General features: G+C 34.9%; 5 protein-coding genes across 6 annotated transcripts; 3 read left to right on the top strand and 2 right to left on the bottom strand.

The window, feature by feature from the left end:
- Positions 1-1,956: 1,956 nt before the first annotated feature.
- LOC109016101 (MAPK kinase substrate protein At1g80180-like) lies at positions 1,957-2,851 on the bottom strand. Its single transcript, XM_018998559.2, has one exon. It carries the CDS (start codon positions 2,666-2,668, stop codon positions 2,291-2,293), a length of 378 nt encoding a protein of 125 aa, XP_018854104.1. The 5' UTR covers positions 2,669-2,851; the 3' UTR covers positions 1,957-2,290.
- A 4,567-nt stretch (positions 2,852-7,418) lies between these two features.
- LOC108984009 (DNA replication complex GINS protein PSF1-like) lies at positions 7,419-10,905 on the top strand. Of its 2 annotated transcripts, none has more exons than XM_018955830.2 (7): positions 7,419-7,618; positions 7,859-8,001; positions 8,599-8,666; positions 9,662-9,775; positions 9,886-10,048; positions 10,220-10,366; positions 10,458-10,905. In XM_018955830.2, the coding sequence occupies exons 2-7, from the start codon at positions 7,927-7,929 to the stop codon at positions 10,482-10,484; spliced, it is 594 nt and encodes a 197-aa protein (XP_018811375.1). In that variant the 5' UTR covers positions 7,419-7,618; positions 7,859-7,926; the 3' UTR covers positions 10,485-10,905. The 2 variants fall into 2 exon arrangements, with proteins under 2 accessions (XP_018811375.1, XP_018811376.1); XM_018955831.2 differs by lacking the exon at positions 7,419-7,618 and adding an exon at positions 7,626-7,675.
- Positions 10,906-11,004: 99 nt separating this feature from the next.
- LOC108984008 (F-box/kelch-repeat protein At5g15710-like) lies at positions 11,005-12,508 on the bottom strand. Its single transcript, XM_018955829.2, has one exon. It carries the CDS (start codon positions 12,177-12,179, stop codon positions 11,070-11,072), a length of 1,110 nt encoding a protein of 369 aa, XP_018811374.1. The 5' UTR covers positions 12,180-12,508; the 3' UTR covers positions 11,005-11,069.
- Positions 12,509-14,638: 2,130 nt separating this feature from the next.
- LOC109015427 lies at positions 14,639-18,051 on the top strand. The gene is made up of 3 exons (XM_018997895.2): positions 14,639-14,939; positions 15,726-15,957; positions 17,421-18,051. The coding sequence occupies exons 1-3, from the start codon at positions 14,848-14,850 to the stop codon at positions 17,715-17,717; spliced, it is 621 nt and encodes a 206-aa protein (XP_018853440.1). The 5' UTR covers positions 14,639-14,847; the 3' UTR covers positions 17,718-18,051.
- A 4,003-nt stretch (positions 18,052-22,054) lies between these two features.
- LOC109015428 lies at positions 22,055-25,410 on the top strand. Its single transcript, XM_018997896.2, has 3 exons — positions 22,055-22,382; positions 22,479-23,277; positions 25,085-25,410. The coding sequence occupies exons 2-3, from the start codon at positions 22,576-22,578 to the stop codon at positions 25,367-25,369; spliced, it is 987 nt and encodes a 328-aa protein (XP_018853441.1). The 5' UTR covers positions 22,055-22,382; positions 22,479-22,575; the 3' UTR covers positions 25,370-25,410.
- Positions 25,411-25,693: the final 283 nt, after the last annotated feature.

Here is a 25,693-nt window from a genome sequence, read left to right as displayed (position 1 = left end):
TTATGGAAGGGTAGTTGAGCTTATTATAAAAAACAGCCTGAATTCTTGGTATGAACATTAGTTATATATATATATAGTATAGTCTAGCTGCAACCAATGGGGGTTTAGATGCGGCATATGATCTAGAATTGGAGTTGGTGGCCGGGCATTGATCAATCACATTAATTTTGGGAATTAGAAGCTGATGTATATGTATAATATTGTTGTAACCGAAAAGAAAGATGGCATGCACTAAAGAGAAAGGTTAGAGGCGGTACGTCGCATCCTAGCTAGCTAGCTAGCTATCTATCAAGAAATTTATAAGCATAGTCACAAAGAAAATGCAAAACCACTTTATTTATAATGTTGATTAAAACCAATATTATATTAATTATAATCAAGGACTAGAATCTCCTCAGACATTCTAAAATATACAACTGATGGATATATAATTGGTCGTATAAAATCAAGGCAGCATAATGAAATAGACTCATGCTTTGAGTCATCTCATGATGATTAATTGTATCGATCCCTTGGGCTTGGACGAGGATTCGTTTGTTTTTGTAGATGAAATGAAATTAAGTGAATTGAGATTAAAGTTAAAAGTTAAATAAAATATTATTAGAATATATATTTTTAATATTATTTTTGTTTTAAAATTTTAAAAAATTAGATTGTTTATTTTATTTTATGTGATAATTTAATAAAATTATAATAATTAGATGAGATCACGAGATAGAATAAGTTAAGAGAAGTTGTGAAAATAAACTAGACATTTTTTAACAAAAGTCAGTCTCCAATACTTAATATCAATCCCATTTTAATGGAGGGCAATATAATTAACGAGATCATAGGTAGAGTACTCCTAAACAAGAGAACTGAACTCTCGTGTACTGATCTGGTGTCGTGTTTAATTAAGAAACCGGCCTGGGATGGAGGAGGTATCATTACCGGGAAGAGAAGCCGCTCTATACATAATACATACATACATATATAATACATAGTATATATGTGTATGTGTATACATATACTATACTAGTTACATATCATGCAAAGCACGTTTGCTAATTTGTCTAATTGAAAATGATGTACTGAAAAATCAATATGATATGTAAAAATAATATATTTTTTTAAAGAAAATTAATTAGTTAATAATTAAATGCACATGAGCAGGAAAATAAATTTTAACAAACATTATAATGATAAGAAAACGTTATAATAATACGAGTAATATGAAAATTAAAAAATTTTAGATATTTTAACAATAATTTTCTTAGCAAAATATATTAATTGTGTAGAATTCAACCACAATACTCAATGACTCATGAAGCACTGAAAAAATATAAAATCTTTTATTTTTATATTGTTCTCACATTTTTTTATTATTAAAGTAAGTCTTCTTTATTTTAAAATTTTTAAAAATATTTAATAAAATCTTATCATTTATTTTATTGTTCAGCATTATTTAATACTGTTTATTATTGTAGTAATATTTATTACTGTTCGGTATTGTTCTTTACTGTAGCACTTTATGTTTATAGCCACTTTTTAAGTTAAAGGAGATAGAGAGAGAGAGAGAGCGCACAACTCTAATGACATCAGGATAGCTAAAAAAACACCAGGATATCATCGGTACGCCACTCTTTGGTGATCCCAAGAACCCTAAAACATTTCTGCAAAACGAAAGTGCATGGATTCGAGCAGATTCTCCTATGTTCTGACTTTTCACTTTCTCTGAGAGACTGAGGAACACATCAGAGATTCCCATTCACAGCATAAACTCGCACACACACACTCTCTCCGTTCATTACGGCTAGGCCACGTTATCGAAGACCTTGTATATCTGAAATTCCAGATCGAGTCCACCTTTGAATAATCGTAAACAAAAACGAGAAAGATAGAAATGTAATAAAGAAGGAGATCGAGAACCCAATCGATAGTTGCTTTGGACGGAATTGAAATTCCTGAAGAAGAGGGGAAGGAAGAGAGGCACCAAATATATACAAATAATTACATCCATCCAAACCACAAAACCTTCCATCTCCAGGATCTAAGAGAAACAAAACATCAAACATGACAACAGATAAGTAACATGCAATTTAGAACCGGCCAAAGCATACTTAATTCGTCTGTCTGTCTAAATCTTTTGGTTTCCAAAACTCTTACGTCTCACCTATATTGATCATGAGATGAACTTAACCCCTACCGAGCTAGAAATTAACGAAAAACATATACCGTGAATACTATTAAAGAACCATATTACTCCACGAAGACCGGAATATCCCGCCTCCGGTCACCGGTAAACACCGAATTACCTTGATCTATGCTTAACAGCAGGCTTTGTCCTCCTAGTACCCTTTTTCCCCGTCTTTCCGAAAGCACTGCAAAACCCACACGCAGAGACCTTAGGCGAAGGTGGCTCGATCGCCGGGGACACCTTTCCGGTTCGGTATCCGCGTGCTCCGCCGTTCGAACGGCTGCGCTCGATGGTGTTGGTTGCTCCGACGGTTCTTGATGTCTTGATATCTTTGATATCGGGCTTGATCTCAAGCTCTTGTTGTGCTTCTTGTCCAGCTTGTTCGCGGTCTTCTTTTTGGTTGAGCTCCCCCGACAAAAATCTGTCTTCCCATACAAGCCCTGATGAACCTTGTCTCCTAAACGAAACCGCAGATCTTTGCAAACCTGCCATACCCTTTCCCTCTCGCTCTCTCTCTGTCTCTCTCTGTCTCTGGATCTTTCTCAAGCACTATATGAAAAAAAAAAAACAAAAAAATAGGAAGAGGAAGAGTAAGCGGAGGATCATATATATGAAGAAGGTTTGGTTTAAGAGACATCGAGCAGGTTAAAAAAAAAAAAAAAGGCAGCAGGTAACAAGACAACAAGGTCAACATCCTTCTTTGTTTTTTAATTCCATCCTTCTGTTAGCTAGAAGAATGATAGATCATAGAATAATAAGAGAGGCACGTTTAATTAACTTCATTGGATTAGAAATTTTTTTTTTAATTTCATTGACTGCTATATATATATATATATATATATATATATATATATATATATATGATGTATGGCATACACTCATTTCTATATTTTATACGCAGATTATAAAAATTTATTAGCTACTAATTTTGTGAATTAGTATAATATTTATCTTGAAATAGAAAAATGTTGTCCAATCCTGTATTTACATCTGTTAATGTTGTTGAGATCAATAATTTGACAAATTATTCTAGCTCGTGATTGAATTTGTTAATTTAATTTGTCCACCGAGGCTGACCTGACCTCATGACCTACCGGCCTTGGTCACGATCTTATTATACGCATATAGATTCAAAACCCAGACGCCTTTCTTTCATTAATCTCTCAACGCTAAGTAGTGATAACTAATTTAATATAGAACCCAGAAAAGGAATTCGAAAAATGGGTCGTTCCAATAATTTACTATATATATATATAATATTAGAGTTATAAGTATATAATTCGATCATCATAATTGACCCCGATGCCCCCGTCCCCAAAAATTAAAATTGATCATGAAGTTGTTAATTGACAATCGAATTATATAATATTTGGAAGAAATTTCACTTGGTATTAATTTAATTAAGATAATTTGGATAATATATAATTTTTATAGATAAAATAAAATGAGATGAATTGAAATTAAAATTAAAATAACGTTGCTCTTTAAAGACACTTGACACTTTGAGGCAGTGATTATATATACTTGCATGAGTTGCAAGACCAAATGAAAGCTGGCAGCTGGTACGTACGTTTAATGGATGCGCACAAATTTCTGACCTGCTAGGAAACAGCTGCGGGGCCTCATCACAATCAATAAACTGAAGGCAAAATAATACTCATTTACGTACCTGAGCGCCAGGAATCATAAATTTCTTTTAAATTAATCGATCTGGACCTTCTTCCTAATTCAAACATGGCAACTTTACCCGGTCATACTTTCATTGATTACTGATGGAAGTCAAAGACCTGAAATCTCTCACATATTTGATTGAATATTATATATATACATATATATTATGTCGTTCCATGGAAAAAATAAAAAATAAAAAGTAGCAGACAATAATAATTGGACATACCTCTTTTTATTACTCGTGATTGGGGTATTGAAATTTGGTAAGCTAGTAGCTACCATGATGATCAAGACAAAGAATTCGGTTCACTATTTTAAGTCCAAAGCATCATCAAACGCCCATTTTAATATGTCTTCACCGTCTTCATCATCACGTTATTAACAGTATCGTCAACTTATAAAATGAAGAACGAAAAAAAATAAATAAATAACATATAATGTCCATTCATCTTTTTGCCATGATTGATCAAATATTAATCGATGCAACGTTTTACTGCATGTACTGGTGGGCCTTTAGCAAGTCAAATTGACCCAAATAATGCAAATAATAATTAAGAAATCAGATATTCAATTACGATCAGGTCTAGTTCATGTAATCAAACTTTAATTTCCTTGTGTTGGATTTATTTTTTATCGGAAATAAGTGGCCGGAGGGTATTGTTCAAACTCAAACAATATATATACAAGAATCAGCTAGCATATATCGGTTCGAAAAAAATTCTGGTTTTTGGAGACTCAACTGTGGTTATACAAGGTATAATCAACAATTACACAGTCTCATATTGGATTTTGCAATCCATCATCATCAGAGATATTAGACACCACCTTGACTCTTTTGATGAATCGAAGGCAGAAAAAATTTATCGACTTAAAAATTGATGCGCGTACAATATGGTGCAATGAGCAGCTTCAATGCAGGCCTATGGAAACATCTCTTTAATCCAAATCCTGCCTTCTCTATTAGACTTCTATAGTGGCAAGGACCACTTAGATAATTTGTATTTTAATAATTCTGCACTAGGACTTTCTTGTTTTGCTAAGTTTTTACTAATGAAAGCTTGATTATAAAAAAATTATAAAAAAAAACTCAAACAATATAAATAAATAAGTAGATCAATGAGTACTACACTTTAAGAATATAATGATTAGTGAAAATAATTAAATTATCTATTCCATTAGCTTGAATTTTTAAAATAAATAGGGAGATTTAATTATTTTTATTATATTTTTAACTTTAAATTGATTAAACATAATGATGCAAATTATGTTGGTATCAGTCCCTGTCTTTAAATTGAAAAGAATTTAGTGTATGATGAGAGAAGATATTATTGGTACCAGTAAAGGTGATAACAATAATTTGATGATAATGATAAGAGGATAGTGATAGTGTTGGGTGAAAAAGGCAACGTGATGATGATGATGCATGATTTGTGTATCATCATCATCGAGTGCTACTAACAGTGGTGGGAGCTACAGTTGTGACTGATTATGATGTTAATGTTGACTATACATGATATGATTGTGATAATTAAGAGGTACAGCTGATTGCATACAAAATAATTATATATGATCATGATAAATCTTCTTGAATACACGCATTTTATACCAGCTAGCTAGCTATATATGAATTAAAGTTTAGGATATAAATGATTGGAAAATATCAATTAAACTAATTCTCATGTAATGTTTTCTTAAAAAATAAAAAAATAAAATCTATTGTTTTACTTCAAACAATGAGATTAATGGAGATTGAAAACTCTCCAACTACGACTAATTACTCAAAATCTCTTATCTAAATAAGCTAAGCACCACATAATAACACAATATATGTATGAAAAAATCTTCTTTGCAGCCTACTGTTGGGAGAAGCCCCAGCACACTAAACGTGCTGGGTTGAAAAAAAAAAAAAAATTATGTAAGGTGTGTGAAGAGTGCAATGTACAGTAAGCTAATGAGTAGCATTTCTCTATATGTATACCACTAGAGGGTCAAGTTCAATTGAGGTCTACAGGTTTGGATTTTTATCACGATCGAGTCATGATTCGTGTTAAATGTACTGTTGAGTTCTGTCAAGTCGAACTCAATACTACATGAGCTAATTATAAGTCATGGCCCATTTATTTAAACAAATTATAAGATTCCTTAACCACAACTTGTTAACATTGGATTTGTATCGGATTGCGCATTAATATAAGATAAATGAATATTTATGATGGGTTATTTGTGATAAAATAATTATTTGTGATGAGAATATACTCATTTTGATAAAAATAATAATAATTATTTTAACAAAAAATAATTGATAACAAATAAATATATATATATATTTTTTATAATGAGAGGACATTATAAAAGTTTTTGACTTTTAATATAATGTGTTTTTGATATATTGAGTTTGGATCTTATAATATGGTCCATTGATATAATCTAAACAATTTAGGTGAGTTGGACAATAAACTGAGATGAGATGAGTTGATATGAAATTGAATAAAATATTATTAGAATATTATTATTATTTTAAAATTTGAAAAAATTGAATTATTTATTATATTTTATATAAAAAATTTTAAAAATTATAATTATTAGATCATGAGATGAATTGAGATCAACTCTCAATCCATATGGGACATAATGGAACAATGCGACGGCATTCGACCGGCTTGCACACCGCGGTCTCTCTAACCATGCAGAAGAAACTTTTTTTTTTTTTTTTTTTTTTTAGCAAATGACATGCCGCAATCTGATCAGCCTCTGATCTATGCCTTCCAAAAATCGCAAATTTGTATTCCTTTTAACTGTTTGTAGTGACTATATTAATTATATGATGAATAATTCCCCGTATTTGAGTAATATTTATTACTGAATATATATTGTTACAATGACTAGTAATTATTAAAACGAATAGATTCGAATTCAGGATCTGTCAAACAGTATCGAAAGCTTACAAAAATCTTTATTAAAATTGTTGCCATCCTCTGTTGTCTTGATTCCTTGCTAGCTTGCATGTGAGACGGAAACAGCCAACATGTTTTATTTCAATTCTTCGTCCTCATCTGTTCTTTAATCGGGGGAGTAAAATGTGACAACAAAAAAAAAAAATAGTTCAAAGTTTGGCGTATTTGGTTGCTGGAAACGTGTTCAAGTTTTCATTTCCCTTCAAAATAAAACAAATGATCCTTCCATTTCCAATTAAATAAAAATAAAAAATTGGAGTTAAATAAAAGCAATCCCGTGGGTGGCTGCCAAATTACTTATTATAATTGCAAAAATTATCAAATATTTTTGAAATATGAATGACACCAAATTCATATGATCATAAAAAATCAATCATTAAAATTATTTATTAAATATTAACTTATAGTGAGATGAAATTCTGTAATAAATTAATATATATAATACGCATCTATAATTTAAAGAGAAATGTATAGAGATTTTATAAAGAAAAGTATTTAAAAGAAAATGCTTATTATCCCGCTTTGCCCCTTAGTGCAAAAGTGTACGTGTGTTTTTTAATATTTCCCTTACTTAAATTTGTTCCACTGAGACAGGGTTTAAAAGTAATTTACTAATTTCGTGCTGCATGTGTTCGAATGAAAACGCAGGGCGGGTCGGAAAACCTGACCCTGCCCCTGCCGCCTAGATCCAAACAACCACCTGATTTTAGCGGCTAATTTGAAATTCTTATCTTTGCTAAACCCGCCAAAAAACAAAACCTGCGAACCACAGTGGCAAATCAACACTATTCCCCCTCAGCTGTCTCCCCACGCACAGGTAGTCTCACTTTTCAATCTTAAAGCCGATTTTCTATTTCCTCTGCCGAAAACATTTGTAATATTATCGCTCCATCTAATTCCAGATTTTTCACTTCGCGTCTTATATAATTATGTGTGTGTGTGTGTACACCCGTGCTTGTATGTATGTGGATATGTTACTGTGTTTGTTTTAGACGATGGGCTGTTAAGATTTCCGTGTGCAGAAGTTTTGTTTGATGAAATGTTTCAATGAATGTAGGTTTATGCAGGGGATAGTTCTGGTGGATTTGGGGACGAAGATTTAGTTGGTTTTCTTTCAGTTGAAAGATGTATGGGAGAAAGGCATTCCAGCTGGTGAAAGAACTTGCAAGTGGCGAAAAGGGGCAGCTCACACCTTACAATGTAAGACATGTTGCTTGGCTAAGCTTAGTGTAAAAGCTTTTGGCCGTTTTGTATCTACATTTGTGCAAAGGTTTTAGCAATGGGCGGATGATGCTCCATCTTCTCATGTTTGTAAGACTCAATTATCAGTGCACTCTTTGGTAACTGTTAAATTTTTCGATATGCTTGTAAATTGAACGGGAGTGTAGAAGTTGATCTTCAAATTCTGATGTGTTCTTATAACAGAAGAAAATAAATGCATTCCTAGAAATTGGACTTTCTGACTTGCGTCAATTTTTTGGAGCCTTGATAGAGATAATGTTTCATAAGCCAACTTTTTTTTCTTTTTTGGGAAGTTGCAATACATGTCATATGGAAACATTTTTAGGCTCACATGTGACAATACTTAAGATTGTCTATATTGATCATGTTTAAAAAACGTCTTCAGATGAAATAATGTGAAACGTTTAATTTGATTGCATGATGCATACCCATCTCATTTTCAACCTCCCTTCAGGGTTCAAGACTCTCACTGTCTTCTCTCTCTCTCTCTCTCTTCACTTATTTTTCATGATACCATTACTATTTTTTCTTTTTCTTTTTACTATGATCGTGTAGAGCGACTTGTTTGATCAAGTGACTGCAGAATGTAGTCAACATCACCTTGAGCTTCAGTCTTTGATAAGGTAATCTTATTTTCCTTATCTGCTTCTCACAGCTCCTTCATTTGTTGCTCTATTCTATTTCCAATTTTTTTATTTGGAATTCTGTTCCAGAAAATAATATATTCTGTCTCATCTTTTGTCCTCAACGCATTTGTTTTCATGTCTTTTATCCCAAATGTGATTTATGAGCTTTGACGTCGTCACTGTTCAGGAAATTAACCCCTAAAATCCTTAGTGACAAATTCATCCTTAATAGTGTGCTGTTACTACTTTCATTTCTTCTATATTGAATCAGAGGCTAATTCTTCCTCCTTTCTTTGCCCTCAAGATTTATGGCTGTGAATCCTTATCACTGCTGTTCAGTTCCTAGAACTCGATTGGAAAATCAGATCCGAATATAGAATGCTAAACTCAGGTCAAATAGTGTGAAAAAACACCATTGCTTTTCTCATAATATGTTCCTTCTTCTAACAACTTATAGACGTGAACAAATAATACACATTAGCAATTAATGCATATTTGATGCATACATTCTGTATACAACATTTTTATATAGGTGATCAAGAAGTTTTATTCTATATAAAACATTTTTAGATTAGTCTTCTTTAAATAATGTAAAGGGAGAGAGAGTTATCACTTTTCTAGAAACGCTAGTTATAACCAAGAGATAATTTTGAATTGCTGCTGCCTTTTTTCCTTGGGGCAGGGATGACTGGTTCACATTCCAACATTGCTTTTGAATCTTCAATATATCGTCTCTGGCCTCTTCTTAAATGTGTTAGATCCTAAAGAAATTTTTTTATCAAGTTAATAGAAATTACCAACTATAGTTTTCTGATATTAGCAAAATTGGCATTTTGAAATTCTGGTTACTCATTGAGTTAGAATTTATTTTTGGGAATTTCTTTCATCAACTGACTATTTACATCTATTATCTTTTTTCATATGCAATGGTAAATAACATCAGTTTGGTTTTGGATGGCTCACATGGCTCATATATCTTTATATTACTGCAGAAAGATCCAAGAAGAAGGTCTGGATGTCCAAACAACTAGAAATTCAGAACACTATGGATCACTCATCCACCACCTTTCTTTAGTTCGCAATAAGCGCTGTTTAATGGCATATGTGTAATATTTCTTGATTGCCATTTTTGTTGAGCATATTGCCAGCAGCTACCTATTTTTTAAAGGTTTATGTCTTCACTAGTTGTCAAGGTTATGGTTTTATAACCATGCAGGTACAACAGAGCAGAAATTATAAGAAGTTTGATATGGAAGGTAGGTCCTGTGCTTCCTCAAGAAATTCAAGAGAGGCTAAGTCACACAGAGGAAGAGTATTTTAAGAGGCATTCTGCAGCTTTGCAATCATATATGTCAAGACTTGACCTTGATTTGACTGTGGTAATCTCTCTCTCTCTCTCTCTCTCTCTCTCTCTCACACACACACACAGAGATTAGTTTCTATTTTGGTGATTTCACGGGAAGGGTACATTTCAATGCCTACAGTTTTGGAAGTAGATACGTCCACTTTTTTTATACACCATGATTCTATTTCTTTCTTGTGTTTGGCAGGATATGGTGCCACCCAAAGATCCTTACATCCAGGTGAGAGTCCTTGACGATATCGGTGTGGTACTCAGTGACGATAAGACAACCAATTTTGCTCGCCACTCTATGCACTTCCTTAAACGAACTGATGCTGAGCAATTCATCTCACGGGTGGGTTGTCCAGTAACCTATCTACTAAAATTCTCGTGGCAGAATGGCTTTTTGGAATTCTTCTAACCATCTCTCTCCCTACCATCAACAGGGTTTAATGGAGGAACTCACAGACTGACTCAGCAACCTTATTTATTATATTTCGCAAAAACTGTAGAGAAGAGACTCCATATTGCAAAATTTCGAAGTGTGTTTTTTTATGAGGGTGTTGTTTAAAATCACGTCGCTGGTTTTTGGGCCCCCTGCTTTCTCGATAATTGGTACGAGGCCTTGCATTGCTTCTAATAGCTACTCTTATAACTGCTGCCCAATACCTTGTGGATTAGATCTTTAAACGTCTGTGGCCTTGGTGAAAGTAAGAAACTCTGGTCTGCCTCGGCGAAAGGGTTTAGATTGCAAACCCTCTCAAAGTTCAAGCAGGTCTGCCTGTAGTAATTCTATCATGGATACACCCGAATCGGAAGTAAGAAACAGTACTTCCTAAGCTAAATTGAACCTTCTCCATTTTCGATTTGGCACAGGTTGTTCGAGTTATAAAAACAGGTCATACTGAAACTTACTTCAGGGTAAAAGGATCACGGAGCTCTAATAGAAACAATGTTCAGTGAAAGAAACACAACCCAAACAATAAGTGCAAATTACATGGCAATCGAAGGGAGTATTGTTATTAAATTATTAATCATTGTTTTCCGTGGAAGTACTCTCAATTATGGATGACGGCAAGGCTTGGATGAAGAAGTACTGCTTTTATTGGGAAACTCTGAACTAGTTTTCCCCCAATAGAACAGCACCCTTCAACCCAAAACCATTCCCACCTACCTTTATCTACAACTTCCCTCCAAACTGCCATTCCGGAACCAAGACACCTATACAAGTAAATTGCCTCATCACTTCCCACACACTTTGTGCTGCCCCAACTTCCCTTGCCACCTAAAAACCTCATCTCCAATTCAGCTGGCATCTTCTCAACCAGTCCCCAATCATCCCCCTCTCCGAGCTCCCATATGCAAGCAGGTTGACCGCACGTTCCACCCACTAGTGTCAGCACCCCATTCCGGCGCACTAGCGTGGCGAATTCAAGCCGGTCTGCCATCGGCACGGTCAGTTCTCTCCATGTGTTGGTGCCAATCTCAAAACCCATTACACAATAAGCCCGAGCAGAGGTAATCCAATATAGGAACCCCTTAGAGTACACACTCTCATTGGGTGTCCAGACAGTGAGCCTCACCGCAAATTCCACCGGCATGGACCCAACAATTTGCCATCTGTCATGTCTTGAGTCATACATTTCCAACGTGGGTTCATACATGGCACCACCACGTGGTGCCTCGGACATCCCACCTGCCACGTAGACCCTGAAGCGAGGAAATGGAACATCTTGGCTCGAGTCTAGTACTAGAACACCCACGGCAGGGTTAGTCCTCGTGGTGTTTAACAGAGGTAAGTGCCTAAATTGCCTGGAAAACGGATTACAGATAGCCAGTTGGAGAAACGTAGAATTCGTGGGTCTGATAAGAACAAGGCTTCCAATAGGACCAACAAGCCGAACTGGGTCTGGAAGGAAGTGGAGAGAGAGAGCATGCCAATTGTTGTGAACTGGGTTGTGAGCGTGGCAAGACAGTCCGTGGTTTCGCATGGGCATAGCCAGGAACCATGGTGGCTTGTCCCAGGGCACCGGAGGGATTGTGGTCAAGAGGTAAGCCTTGGCACCTGCGTGCCAATGCCGGCAAGTCGACCTGGCCCGAGCCAAGGAGTCTGGGGAGAGGTAGGAGAAGATGTTGGCAAGGAGATCAGAGGGAAGGTCGCTCCACATGGTGATGGAAGAGGAGAAAGGTTCTGCACGATCGGGGAGTGAATTAGAAACGTATCAACAGCTGGGTGGTCACTGGTGAGAGCGATGCAATTATTGGTGGGGATGAATTATTGGAGAGGTATCTTTAGCATTGAAAAGTGTGACCACATGAACTGAGAGCTATTTTCATCTGACCCACATGTGATCTTGTCAGTTTTTTTTTTTTCAATTTACTTTTATGAACCGTAAAGGATGGTTCTTGCCTTTTGGAAGAGCACAAAGGCAGGGCGACTGTAATGAGTTTTACAAGTGGACGAAGAGACAAACGGACAAATTCATTTTGCTTGTTTTAGAGACAAACAACGACAGTAATTTATAGTTGCGTAGGATCTGTTCTTCTAACTATCTCTCAACTCATTTTATTTTATTATTATATTTTTTGTAATTTTTATATAAAATATAATAAATAATTTTAATTTTTTTAAATTTTAAAATAATAATAATATTAAAAAATAATATTTTAATTTTATTATTATTTAAAATTTTAAAAAAATTAAATTATTTATTATATTTTATATTAAAATTAAAAAAATTTATAATAATAAATTAAGATGAATTTACTGATCAAATATATCCTTAAGAGTTTAAAGTTCTTTGCGTGTGCCAGATGCAGGTTGGGATATGATTTAAAGTTGGAGAGGGAGATGCGGCGACAAACCAATTAATAAAGAGAACTGCTACGTGTACAGCACACCTTTTTTTTTTTTTTCCCTCTCTCTGTCTCCTAATTCTCTTTCACGGAAATCCATCTCTCATCAAGTTCTCTCACCGAACCCCCCTCTCTCATTGAGTTCTCTCTTATCAATAATTCTCTCTCACCGACCCCTCTCTCTCTCTCTCTCTCTCTCTCCCCCCTCGAGTTCAGTTTTGGATTGGTCTGAACTCGGTTTGTCACATCTTGTGTGGTATAGAATTTATAAACCGGTGGATGAGAAGATTTCAAAAATCTGGAACTTTGTATTTTTCGATGATGAGTGTGGGTGTGGTCCCGTAAAGAGGAAAAATATATGGGAAAAACAAAAAGTGTTATTGTGTAGTTGCTTTCAAATAAATGAGAGAACACGAGAGATTGAGAAACAAATGACTGGGGTCTCAATGGCCTAGTTTTTTTTTTGGCTAGAAGAAGATTGCTTTTAGTATATAGATTGTGTTAACTATATAATTTCAGTTTTGTTTTCGTTTTTTTTTTTATAGGACTTCATTTACTTATTCGTGATTTAAGAGTTTTAAATTATGATGGGAGTTTAATATGAAGAAAGCATTAATAAGCCCCGTAAGTCAATAGACTGAGAGGCAAACAAGTGGAAAAATGAATCAACCATGAAAAATGTTTTACATTTGTCCTTTAATGAGTATGGCTCTATTAGGCCAGCAACCCGACTAGGAAAAATCGGGTTTGCGACCGACTGACCTGATCCGACCCAAAACATTCAGGTTGGGTTGGGACCTAATCGGTTTTGACTCGAAAATCTAGCTCAAAAATCAACATTTGCTATATATCTAGACTTTTTTTAGATAACAAATTTTATGTGTAGTCAATTTTACATATTTTTTGCACATTTCACTAATATGATTGGCTGCATTACTTTTTTTTAATATAAAATAATTGTCTGATCAATCAAATCAGTAGAATGTACAATAAATACACAAAAGTGACTGTATGTAGGATAATTCATTTTGGATTGACCTATTGGGATAAATAATGGTGAGGCCAACCATCTGACAACAAGTATTGCTAAAAAGTCGACACCTGCGCATTTTCGAGTTGGCTAGGATTTGAGGAGAAGGCATTCAAGTCAATTTGTTTTTCTCGATGATCGGTTTCAACTGATAATAGGGTATAACAGACCCGATATTGGACTTGACCCGATGAACCCAACTTTGGTCAGGTGGGCCCATGTCGGATTTTCAAACGAAACGGATCTAGCGCCTTTTATGCACAATCCTGGGCTACATTAAGCAAGATTAATGCTTTGAGTGGTATTATATAGTACACTATTTTGAAATGCTTTAGCCACAAAAATATCCAATAAACTTTTATAAACATATATGATTTCATATAATATGTTAAATTTATTTTTGTAAGATTTATTTGTAGTTAAAACACTTCTTATTAATAATTAATGATACTGAGAAATAACTTTAGAAAAAAGCTTTAGTCACAAATAGATATCACAAAAGTAAATTCATAAATTGATATGAGACGTTAGATTATAAAATTATTTTTATCATAAAATAAACTAAACGTATTATAAGAAGTCATGTCTGATTGTAAATTTATTATTATTATTATAAGTTTTTATTTATTATTTATTTTTTATATATGCAGCACTTCTAATAACTTAATTATAGCTGGACAAGAATGCGACGAATAACTTTTCAAAATGAAAATAAAAGTAGCATTCTCCTGGAAAAGGACTAGTTCAAAACTTCAAACTTCGAAGGGTATCGCAATTATCAAGTGAAAATCCAGGGGACTACGACTTTACATCCAAAATTTAATCCGCAAATTGTGGGGTCCTCGTCTCCAAAATAATAACTTCCATGAAATTTGCACCGCCAACTTCCATCCCTTTTCCCCTTACCCTTGGTGGGCTCTCTGAAAAGTCCATTTAATAAATTCCCGGCTATGGCTTCTTCAAGGGAATGGGCAAGTTTCATATCCTCCGTTGCTTCTTGCATATATTTCCTCATCATCATCTTTCAAGTTCCACTTTTCAGGTAAACGGCTGTACTTTTCCCAAACATCTTTTAGATTACGAGAACGATGGATTTGGTTCAAATACCCATTTAAGAGGAAAGCGAAATTTTGCACTAACAGAGTTGAAATCGCAAAATGCATGCATCAGCTTCTCTGTCTCGGGAGTCAGGATGCGATCTTTTTTCTCCATATGTTTCGACGGCATAGACAATGCCCTATTTATTTATTTTTTTCATTTGAATTTGATGAATTCTAACATCTTTCTGACGAATCTATGGAAACTAAGCCATTATTTTATTTCAGAAAAGTACGCATCATCTTGCTTAACAGTATATTCTCTCCTCTATAGATCTCTCCCTCTCATCCTCGACTGTTTCCCCATATGCGAGAACTTGCGGATTTTAAAATTCATAGGGCATTTTCTTTCGCTTATATTACCTACGATGATTTAAGAGGGTTTCATCTCACACGCATGAAAGGAAGAGAGGCGTAACATCAAAAGATGTATGTATGTTCCTTTTTTTAACATAAAAGATGTAAGATTGCTAAGTCAAACATGTCTAATGAATTTGACTGGCCTTCAATTGTTTGATCCATTTGTAGTGTGATGCAACATTGCCAAAAACCAGTAGAAGAGTCTGGTTCCAAAGAATGAATTTACATGTGTAACAAAGCTTTTAGATTTGTGAATTCTCCATTAGTTAGAAATACACCAGAGAGTAACAAAGCTTTGCTATCCCAAGATTTTAAAAAGAGCAGTGAATAATCATTAAGATAGTTTACATATTGTTCTCTTTGCTTTCCAGGGTCACGTGTAACTCTGGAATATGCAGAACACCTCTACAAGTGACATGCTCACAATTGATTGCGAGTGAACTCTTTCCCGAAGTTGTAGTGAAGGCTCTGCTCTATCCAGGAGCCATTGCAAATGCTTTCTTTAACAACAAGCCAAGCCCAAACTTCAACAACTTGCTAAAGTTATATAAGTTCACCAATGTGAAGGCAGCTCCTGCAACATCTGATCTCCAGCGCATAGAGGTCGGTATTTTTTAAAGTACTCTTTTACCCTTGCTTAATATTCAAGAATTTAGAATTTTCCTCGAGCTGGGCAATTAATATATTTGCTTTAAATAAATATGATAACTACATAATTATTTGATTTGTTAAAAACACATTGTGGATATGAAAGATTGTAGTTAGTCATGAGAACCATTACCTTCATTGCTATCAAAATAATAAATAATGTGAAACCAAAAAGGAATATTATTCATTACAAGAAGGTTTTAATTAAGAAAAAGATGAAAGGTAAGACGCCAAGTCCATGTAAGAATTTTTTTTTTACTAAAAGAATGTGCATCAATCAGAATGAATTGAGTGAAGGGGGCTTCACTTTAGGGGTTTCCTCATAAGATTTCAAGTTATAACTAGGCCACCTGTTTCTTTCAAGGCTTTAGAGTTAGAGTTAGAGTGGTTTGGATTCGGAGATGAGTTGAGATGATTTGTGAATAGTAGAATAAAAGTTGAATTGTTTATTATATTTTGTGTGGAAATTTGGGAAAGTTGTTTTGGGATTTGAAAAAGTTGAATTGTTTATTATATTTTGTGTGGAAATTTAAAAAGCTAATGATAAGTTGAGATGAGTTGAAGTGGGTTTTGAATTCAAATGTGGCATTAATTTTTGTTCGCTTTAGTTATTTTAAGTATGATTCACCACATTGTCGATATATCATGTTGCGCTATCCGTAAGCAAGAGCAAATGAAAATTTGACTGAAGTTTTGAAAATTTATAAGGAGACCCAGTTCCTTCTGAAATTTCAGTCGGAGTAATTGCCACTACTGAGTTGCAGGTTGCTTCACCCTCAATGACTTCGTGGAAACTTTATTTCATGTAATCCCCTAAGGGTTGACTCAAGTGGTAAAGGCCTTGGGATTTGGGGTATGCCCCCCCCAAGTCTAAGGTTCAAATTTCCGTTGTGTGCAAACAATCTCTAGAGGCCATCGGACTGGGGGATTTTCTCATTGAATTACCCAAGATGACTTGTCGGAAACTTCTTGTTGTGGGCCTGTGCACTCACAAGATTAGTCAGGACGCTGTTCCTGGACACCCAGTGCCAATAAAAAAAAAAAAAATCATGTGACTTCTAAACTATCCTCAAATAAAGAACGGACGATCGTATTTTGCACTATACATGATTGTCCTAAAAGAAAGTTGCAGGGTTTTTGGAAAAAAAAAAAAAAAAGACTCAATCAGGAAGAATTTATGTTTAAGAAAATATAGGGAAGATCAAATAGTACAATAGGATGTGAACAATAACTCATGAAGCAGAGATTTCTTCTCTCCTCTCGGGGGCCAACAAATGAAATGGGGCGAAAAGGAGGGCTACTCAGCTTGAAATGAACTAACTAACTGCACTTCTTGGTGAAGAAGAAGTCGTACTAAACAAAAGAGACCGAATTCTACAAATTAGAAACTACTAATTAGTCACTTTTGCTTGCACCAGGTTCTTGCGGGGAGTTATTTATCCATTGCAGGAGCAATTTTGGGTCTTTTAAAACCAGGGAGAATGAGCCTTTTTGGTACACTTCTTATATTATGGGGCCTCGTTAGGGAAGCCATTATGAGAAAATCAACTAGCATAGATCCTGCGAGAGCAATTTATATCTACCCAATGATGTTAATAGCTGTCATTTCTGCCTTCTTGTCTATAAGAAAGGATGTTAGAAAGATAGTTCGAAGCTACAGAAGTAAGACAAACACAAAGCATTCATGGACTCGTTTAAAAGCAAAACAGGTATGAGTCATTGTGCCAAAAATTGGAATTTTGCTCAACCCATCTCCCACTTTTTAAGGAGATGGACTAGTTGTAGTTGAAATGTTTCATACATATATATGCATGAGACAAGATTTTGACTTGTATAAGCAAAATAGCGAAGATATCTTTATCCTTTCTGGATGCATTGAGAAGAAAGAGAGGAAATTTAAATTAGTTGAAGACTCCTATGATGAAGTTGTTTTCCAGAAGCACTTTTCTTTGACTGGCATTGATGTAGATCGGGAAGGTAGAAATTCATAGTCCTGTCTCCATCTTGTTCTATTTTCACCCATCAATTTATATCTTTTGTTTCGTGACATACATTTATAGTGAATTATCGTTCTGTGATATCAGTTACACTTATAGATGTGGTTCAGGATAATTATAATACACTTATAGAGTGTATACATACACTCGATGCTGCAAAATTTTAGTTTTATTTGGGTAAGTGGATGAAGCAGATTGACATAATTTTTAATTTTAACCATGAATTTTTATAAATCTTAAAATTCAAAATGCTATCATGGAGAATCGTTTCTGTACAACTGTTATCAAAATTTACGGGAAAACCAAAGCTTAACCATTATGTATGTTTGATTTTAGAAATGTGGATGGTCGGACGGTTAGGGTCCAAGGGATTAGGGTAATCAGCAATCGCTATTCCAAACATAGACATCATCATGCACCCTGCAATGTTCTAAAATAAATGTCACCTTTTCAAAATGATTCTGCGGAGTGTGTGCGTAATCATATAACTCTGGGAAAAAAAAAAATTGCATAAAATACTTGCACTTCAAAATTGAAAGCTCTGAATCTAAGAATAAAAAACCTCTAAAACTTGCACTTCAAAATAGGTGCTCAAAGTCAAAACTTAAAGCCACCACTTTCTTAGAAATAAACTAAAAACCCAATTCAAGGGAATGTTTTCCTGCGTCTCAATTTTCAACACAAAATTCAAGCTATAACAATTTGAACAGCCTCGATCGGTGCTGCAAAACCCATCAAGAAAATCGACCCATTAAGCCGAATACCAAAACACCATAAATGAAGTTGATGAAAGTTCTGACCGTCCGTCAAAGAAAAAAGATCGATGTTAAAAGAAGAAAAAAAATAGAAACAAGAATGTCAAAATGGCTCAGTACAATTCCATATTCCTACAAGGCCAGCGAGCCGATATGAAGCACGGGCAGCGGATGAGATGAAAAGGGGATGAGAGGAGTTGTAGGGCGAGAGAGAAGATTACAGCTTGGCTTCACAGAGAAGAGGGAGGAGGCAAAGGAAGTGTCGGGCGAGAGAGGAGAGAGAAACTTGAATTTGGGGATGATTCATTTGTTAGTAAGAATTAATTTGTGCATCAACTAGAAGCCTCAGCATGACACTCAACGTATTGAGTGGAAAAAAAAAAAATATGTGAGGTGTGCTGTGGCTTCCGACTTATGTCCAGCAAATCTCTAGTTAGTAAACCCGGTTGACATGTAGGGTGTGGGGGTGCGAAATCTCTAAATCGGTTAAGGAGAAAATTTTTCTGAACTTGAAAAAAATGTAGCAAATGCCTCTTATTTAAAATTTTTGTTAGGAATTTATATTTAAAATATGTAAGAAATCATTTTTTAATTTTATTATTCTAAATTATTTCGAATTTTTTTCTATACTCAATCCAAAACTTTATGCTCAATTTTTATTTTTATTTTTTTTGTAAAAAATAGTAAAGATAATACTGCTAATTATATTTTGATCTTAATTCAATAAAATTTGTCGGATAGTTTGGCAGAGAATGATATTTTGTTAGATGGTATGGTCGCAGAACATGATATAATGTGGAAATAAATAAATAAAAACATGATATAATTTGAGTATTTCCAATGTAAATACTGGAATGTGATTGAGATATTGCTCGAAAAAAAGAAATGTGATATTGATATTATACAAAGAGCATCAACCGAATTACGTCCATTTACAATTCTTAATAATATAATATTTTTTGAATATTTAAACCCATCAAATTAAAATAAAAGTCAAATTAAAATTTCAAAAAATATATTATTCTAATTTATTATTGTAAAGTTGGTCTATCATTTTTCTTATTTAAAACACAAAAGATTCCTTCCACTTGTCCTTACTGTCGGTCGATCTAACGAATGATTGATGCAAGGAAAATGCTAATCCCATCGCTCTTCCTTCCCGCTTGAGTGTCCCGCTTGATGTGGCATCCAGGTGTTATGATTTAATTAGATTAAAAAATGCCATGCCTGCATCCCAAAAACGGCTGCTTCTCCCTCTCGAAAACACATACCTTCTTCTCTGTCCCCCCTCCCTGCATCTCGAAAAATCTACATTCTTCTTCTCAAAAGCCCTACCGGCTTCTCCCTCCCAAAAACGAAAACGCTACCTTCTTCAAACCATCTCTCCTTCCCAAAAATCCTCTCCCCTCTCCCTGCATTTTGTAGTGCTGGTTCGTCCCTTTTTTTTTTTTTTTATAATCAAAACTCACCTAACTCGACCTCATATTAACCAAAATCAATTAAGATCCACTTACATGAACCCTTAGATATCACAACAAACCACCGACCCATTCGCCAAAACCTCCCAAAAATCCCAAATCAGCTACAAGTCCTCCCCCAAGAACTCAAAGCTCATCCTCCATCCTCAAATACTCCCCAATATCCGCCTGGTGCAGCACCACAATCCCATTTGGGTCCAGCTTTCTACAATCTTGGGTACTCTTGGCGACAATCCCAAAACCCAGAGGCACATCCAACATGAAGAACACCACGACGCCGTCACCGGGTGCAATATTCTCGGTAATCCTCCCCAACCTAGCTTTCAAAACTTGGTTCCCGTATAGGAACGAGGTGGGTTTGAGCCAAACTTTGTGCTTGGCATTTGGAGCGAGGATACTCAAAGACTAAACGGTGAGGTGGAAGCTGCCGCCGTGAGTGAATTTGCCGATGCAAGTGTCGAGGGAAAGGAGTTGAGGGTGAGCGATGCAGGTGCTAGGTTCGTCTAACAAAAAAAATTATAATATTGCGCCCAACAAAAAAAAACTATAATTATTTGCCTCCACTCCGATCCCCACCCTCAATCAATCAACTGCTTTTGGCCAAGGTTCATGCAAATATCTGTGTCGTGGCCTCTGTTTTTTAAAGATGCTCGATTGGGTGGCCTCTGTTTTTTAAAGATGCTCAATGACATCTCCACATAGACGCTTGCATCATTTGTTCTCTGAAGGTTATGAGATACCACCAACATCTATCCAAAGAAATGCGGCACCACCTGCTATCTTTGTAGGATTCTCTGTACAAAATACACTATCAAACCATGCAAAATCCAAAAATAACAGAGGTAGTTTAGTTTGAGGAAGAAGGAAAGAAATCTACCTCTCGGATTGGAGGTCGGACGGAGGAGAGCCGCAACAAAGAACGCTGGAAATGGGTCTCTTGTGCCTTGCAGACTGGTACCGGTGCCAGACGAGATCTATCGGGGAGGAGTTTTGTTTATCCAAGAAGAAGGAAGTAAATGATGTTTAAAAAAAAAAAAAAAAAAGTAAGGTGGCATTCCACGTCAAGCGGGAACCGCAAGCGGGAAGTAAGAGCGGTTGCTGTAGCAGCACCCTCAAACTCCTGAAAACGGATGGAGGTTGTATTTTATATATGTATGTATTCACTTGCTTACCTTTTATCTCTCTACCTTCCGTTATAGATTTTTTTTCTTTTAAGAATTAATTATACTCTACCTTTTAAATTTTCATTTAATTTATAATATACTTTTGAAATTAATAATTATATCAAAGTGAACCTTCAAACTTCTAAAACTTCCCAATTCTCTATTCTATCTACCAACATCGTTAAATCTAACGAAAATTTATTATACGTATTGCTCATGTGCATAACATTTATTATAAAGATATAATTTTTCTATAATTTATTATCATTAACTATATAAAATATAAAATAATATATACTATCAATTAATAATAAATTATTAAATATTTTTTTATTAATTTATATATAATTAATGAATATCAAATAATCTTAACCCATATATAAATTATTCATACTTACTTATAATTTAGGTATAAAATAATTTTATATATAGTTAATGATTAATAATTTACTATTAATTGATATTATATATTATTTTATATATTATATGATTAATAATAATTAATTAAATAAAAATTATATTTTTATAATAAATTTTTATTAAATTTGACACTATTGATAGATAGAAGGAGGAATTGAAAAATTTTAAAAGTTTAAGATGGATTTGATGCAATTATTAGATTTAAAAGCATGTTACGAATTGAGCGAAAGTTGAGGGAATAAAGCATAATTAACCCATATTTTTAAGTTCTGTTATCTCTCCTGTTCGTTTCTTGAATGTTTTACTGACCAAGAGAGACTTCTGGGTGCTGTTAAGGGCTTTTGCATTACCGAACAAGGAGAATCCATGAATTTGCTTTGGTAGACCAGGTTGTCTTTGGGGTTACATTCCGATAACCCAATAAAGTATTTGCAATTCTGGTGGAGGGTTTTTGTTTCACGGGTTTGTTGTGTTGAAACCCAGATGAAAATAGGGGTTTTTGGGGCTGCGAGTTGAAAAAGCTTGAGCATTTACGCGTTTTGAAGAGCTGTGGTTTAGTTGTTGAAGGTCTGCTGATTTACTTTTTCTTTAATTTTCTATCAGAAATTACCCTTCACAAGAGGGATTTAGTTTTGAGGAGCTGATCTGTTAGTTTGTATGTAGGTTGTGGTTCATTGGGATTAAAATTTCAGAAAATCAAGAGAATTATCAGCTTCAGTTATTTATCTTGGCGTAGGAGATGTTTGAATGAACATTGACAATGTCTTTACACACTATGAGTTATGCATCCCATGTATTGGGTTATGTAGATATGAACAGAAGCCCGTATAAGACAAGGTTGAGTCCGGCTCTAGCAATACCTCCATCATCAACTCTCTTACACACTGATGAAAGTGGGAGATTTCCTGAATCAAAGAAGGGTCATGGATCAAATGCACCTTCAAGAAGCGGTGACTCTACTGGTTCTTTACTCGGTCAAGCGAACACAATAGGTATTATTGGAGGGGTGTCCGTGGATTCTACACTGAATTTTTTGAGAAAACTTGTCAAGTGGAGTAAAAGAGAAGGAACAAGTTCCCTTCCTTTTGTACTTCACTCTGATACTGTGTTAAATAAAGAGCTTTTATCACACGACAGAAGTTCTTTTCCTTCCCTCAGCAAAAGTCAAAGTAATCGATTAGACCCTACCCCAATTGTGGAGAACTTGCGGAATAAAAGAACTTTCCTTGAGAATTCAGGAGCTTGTTGCATAGTGATGCCTTGTAACATTTTGCATTCCTGGCACGACGAGGTTTCTAAAGGATGTTCTGTTCCTTTCCTCCATATGGCCGAGTCTGTTGCCAGGGAGCTCAAGGAAGCAAAGTTGAAGCCGCTTGAAGCTGGGAGTCGATTGCGGATTGGAGTGCTTGCGACTGATGCAACTTTAACGGCTGGATTTTATCAGGAGAAACTACAGAATGAGGTAAATTATTCAGAGTCCTGTCTATTACTGTTTTTCTTGCTCTGCTATATCTGGTGAGGGCACGTCTTATCTCCACTATGATAATAAGATATTAGTTTGTAAAATGTTACCTAATACATTTTACAACCTCTAGCAACAAAAAGAAAGTGGATTTTGGAATTGGAGTGCTTGATTGAAGATTCATTCAGCTTGATCTAAAAGCTTAAAATAGAATTAGGTTTGAGTTTCAAAAGGTTTTTGCTCACAATATGGAAGCTTTTGCCCTAGACGTTGTAGCCCCGAGGTTTGAAGAGTAACTTTAGCGTCATAAACTTCCTGAAAGCAGAATGAAAGGAGGCATGTCTTCCAAATATCTTATTTATATCAGCTCTCTTGGCCTTTCTATATATGCAAAAGAGAAAAATCTAACGATTAAAGCTTAACCTGTTTACAGGTAACAAGTATCTTTGTGTCCTTTTGCCACTATAAATGAACTGATGATAAACTTCTAACTCCCTAGTTGTGTAGGGATTCCTTTGATTGCGGATACATAGGAATCATGTGACAGGTTCTGTTGGAGTGGCTGTTATAGATAGTCGACTTTCCCTATATGGAGCATGAACTCCTCAGTATGGACTGGATTAAAACACACAAATAATCTAACCATTTAAATTTTAATGGTTCTCTTACAGTTGCAAAATATTTACTTCACTTTCTCATAACTTTGATGGTTTTGGTTCATTTGAGCGGCTTGTTTGGTTTATGGAATGGAGGAACTGGAGTTTTCTCACAAGTTGGAGACATTAAGAACTTTGCTCTTTTCTGTTTTCCAGGAATCTCTTGTTCCTTTTTTTTTCTGTTTTGTTTTCAGGACTTCGCCCTATTGTTCATTTCTTGCATACTTGGCAATGCCTTTTTCTAATGAATTTTGCAACTTCTAATACATTGTTGACTTAGTTGTTTATATACATGGTCGGCCCTGTTGGGCCACAAGTCATCCATCCCCTTCGGGAGTTTTTGGATCCAGGCAAGCTTTTATGGTGCACACTATCAGTGGATCAGAAAACTATCTCACTTCCTACCCTCATCAAAAGAACTTGGAGAGCAATCCTCATCTTGTGCCTGTTGTAAAGCAGAAACTTGGTAAAGCCAGCATACTGCTTTTCCTTGGAAATTGGCTCAGGAAGCTGGTGAGCTAATTGATTTGTAGGGAAGTCCAGTACAAAAGAAATTGGCGCATGCAGCAGGCAAACTAATTGCAACAAGTGTTAATGGAATAGCAGGAACAAATTCACAATGCCTAAGATGGAGTTCCTGTAGTGTATTACATACCTTTCTGCATGGTGTCCCCAGTATTAACATTATTAAGAATTGAGGAGTGCTACAGTCACAAAGAGATTACACAAAAGTAATCTCATAAACAGACGTGGCTTAATATGATCCGTTAGATTTGCTTTACAATCTGACAAACCACATCAAGCCACATCAGTTTGTGGGATTACTTTTGTGTAATCACTTTGTGACTAGAGTATTTCTCTTAAGGATTTAAGTGTATTCAATGGAAGGATCTGAAATGTCATTTGTCGATGCAATTCCATCATTCTCAATTATATTGATTTTCATCTATTATATTGGTTCAGAAATTCTTTAACCTTTATTTCATATGCATGCAGAGTAACCCCTTTTTTTTTTTTTTTTTTGGTTAGAAGTCAAGTACCTTGCAATTTCAATTATTATTTCTGGAACGGAGAAAGAGCTGACTGAAATAAGAATTTCAGTACATTTCTTTTTGAGAATTTTGATTAACGATTTTCTTTTTTGTATGTAGGGATTTGAGGTAGTGCTGCCAGATAAAGCAACAATGGAACATACAGTAATTCCTGCATTTGAAGCTTTAAACAGAAAAGACACTGAAGGAGCACGCAATCTGTTGAGGATTGCTCTCCAAGTTCTTTTGGTAAGGGCAGTGAACTCTGTAATCCTTGCCTCTGATGATATGAGGGATCTTTTGCCTCAGGATGATCCTCTCCTAAAAAAATGTATAGACCCCATGGACGCATTAGCTAGATCTACTATTAAGTGGGCGCAATCTGCTGAAATGGGTACATACTGAACATTGAGAATGTGATTACTGATTAATCTGGTTAATGTGTTTCGGTTTCTCCATCTGTAATTTCGACCAATATTGTTTCACTGGGGAACGTCTGTTCTGTGAGAGCACTGGCATTGCCCCGTTTGGATAGTGAAAATGTTTCAATCATTACAATTTTTTTAAATTTTCATATAAAATATAATAAAAAATTAAATTTTTTTAACTCTCAAAATAATAATAATATTAAAAAATAATATTCTAACAATATTTTATTCAAATTTTTAATTTTTATCTAAAACTATCTCATATCACTATCCAAACTGCACCTAAAAATTTTGGCTTTAT

This window comes from Juglans regia, chromosome 7, assembly GCF_001411555.2.
Source record: "Juglans regia cultivar Chandler chromosome 7, Walnut 2.0, whole genome shotgun sequence".
NCBI classification, from domain to species: Eukaryota; Viridiplantae; Streptophyta; class Magnoliopsida; order Fagales; family Juglandaceae; genus Juglans; species Juglans regia.
The sequence above is the reverse complement of the archived record's forward strand: the minus strand, read 5'-3'. Positions and strand labels throughout refer to the sequence as shown.

Bases quoted from the DNA above. Each gene is read 5' to 3' on its own strand.
- LOC108984008 (XM_018955829.2), bottom strand. From the start codon at position 12,179: ATGTGGAGCGACCTTCCCTCTGATCTCCTTGCCAACATCTTCTCCTAC.
- LOC109015428 (XM_018997896.2), top strand. From the start codon at position 22,576: ATGTCTTTACACACTATGAGTTATGCATCCCATGTATTGGGTTATGTA. The intron at 23,278-25,084 runs GTAAATTATTCA...TTTTGTATGTAG, and splicing joins AGGAGAAACTACAGAATGAG to GGATTTGAGGTAGTGCTGCC.
- LOC109016101 (XM_018998559.2), bottom strand. From the start codon at position 2,668: ATGGCAGGTTTGCAAAGATCTGCGGTTTCGTTTAGGAGACAAGGTTCA.
- LOC109015427 (XM_018997895.2), top strand. From the start codon at position 14,848: ATGGCTTCTTCAAGGGAATGGGCAAGTTTCATATCCTCCGTTGCTTCT. The intron at 14,940-15,725 runs GTAAACGGCTGT...TTTGCTTTCCAG, and splicing joins TTTCAAGTTCCACTTTTCAG to GGTCACGTGTAACTCTGGAA. The intron at 15,958-17,420 runs GTCGGTATTTTT...TGCTTGCACCAG, and splicing joins CTGATCTCCAGCGCATAGAG to GTTCTTGCGGGGAGTTATTT.
- LOC108984009 (XM_018955830.2), top strand. From the start codon at position 7,927: ATGTATGGGAGAAAGGCATTCCAGCTGGTGAAAGAACTTGCAAGTGGC. The intron at 9,776-9,885 runs GTAATATTTCTT...ATAACCATGCAG, and splicing joins CGCTGTTTAATGGCATATGT to GTACAACAGAGCAGAAATTA. The intron at 10,367-10,457 runs GTGGGTTGTCCA...TACCATCAACAG, and splicing joins CTGAGCAATTCATCTCACGG to GGTTTAATGGAGGAACTCAC.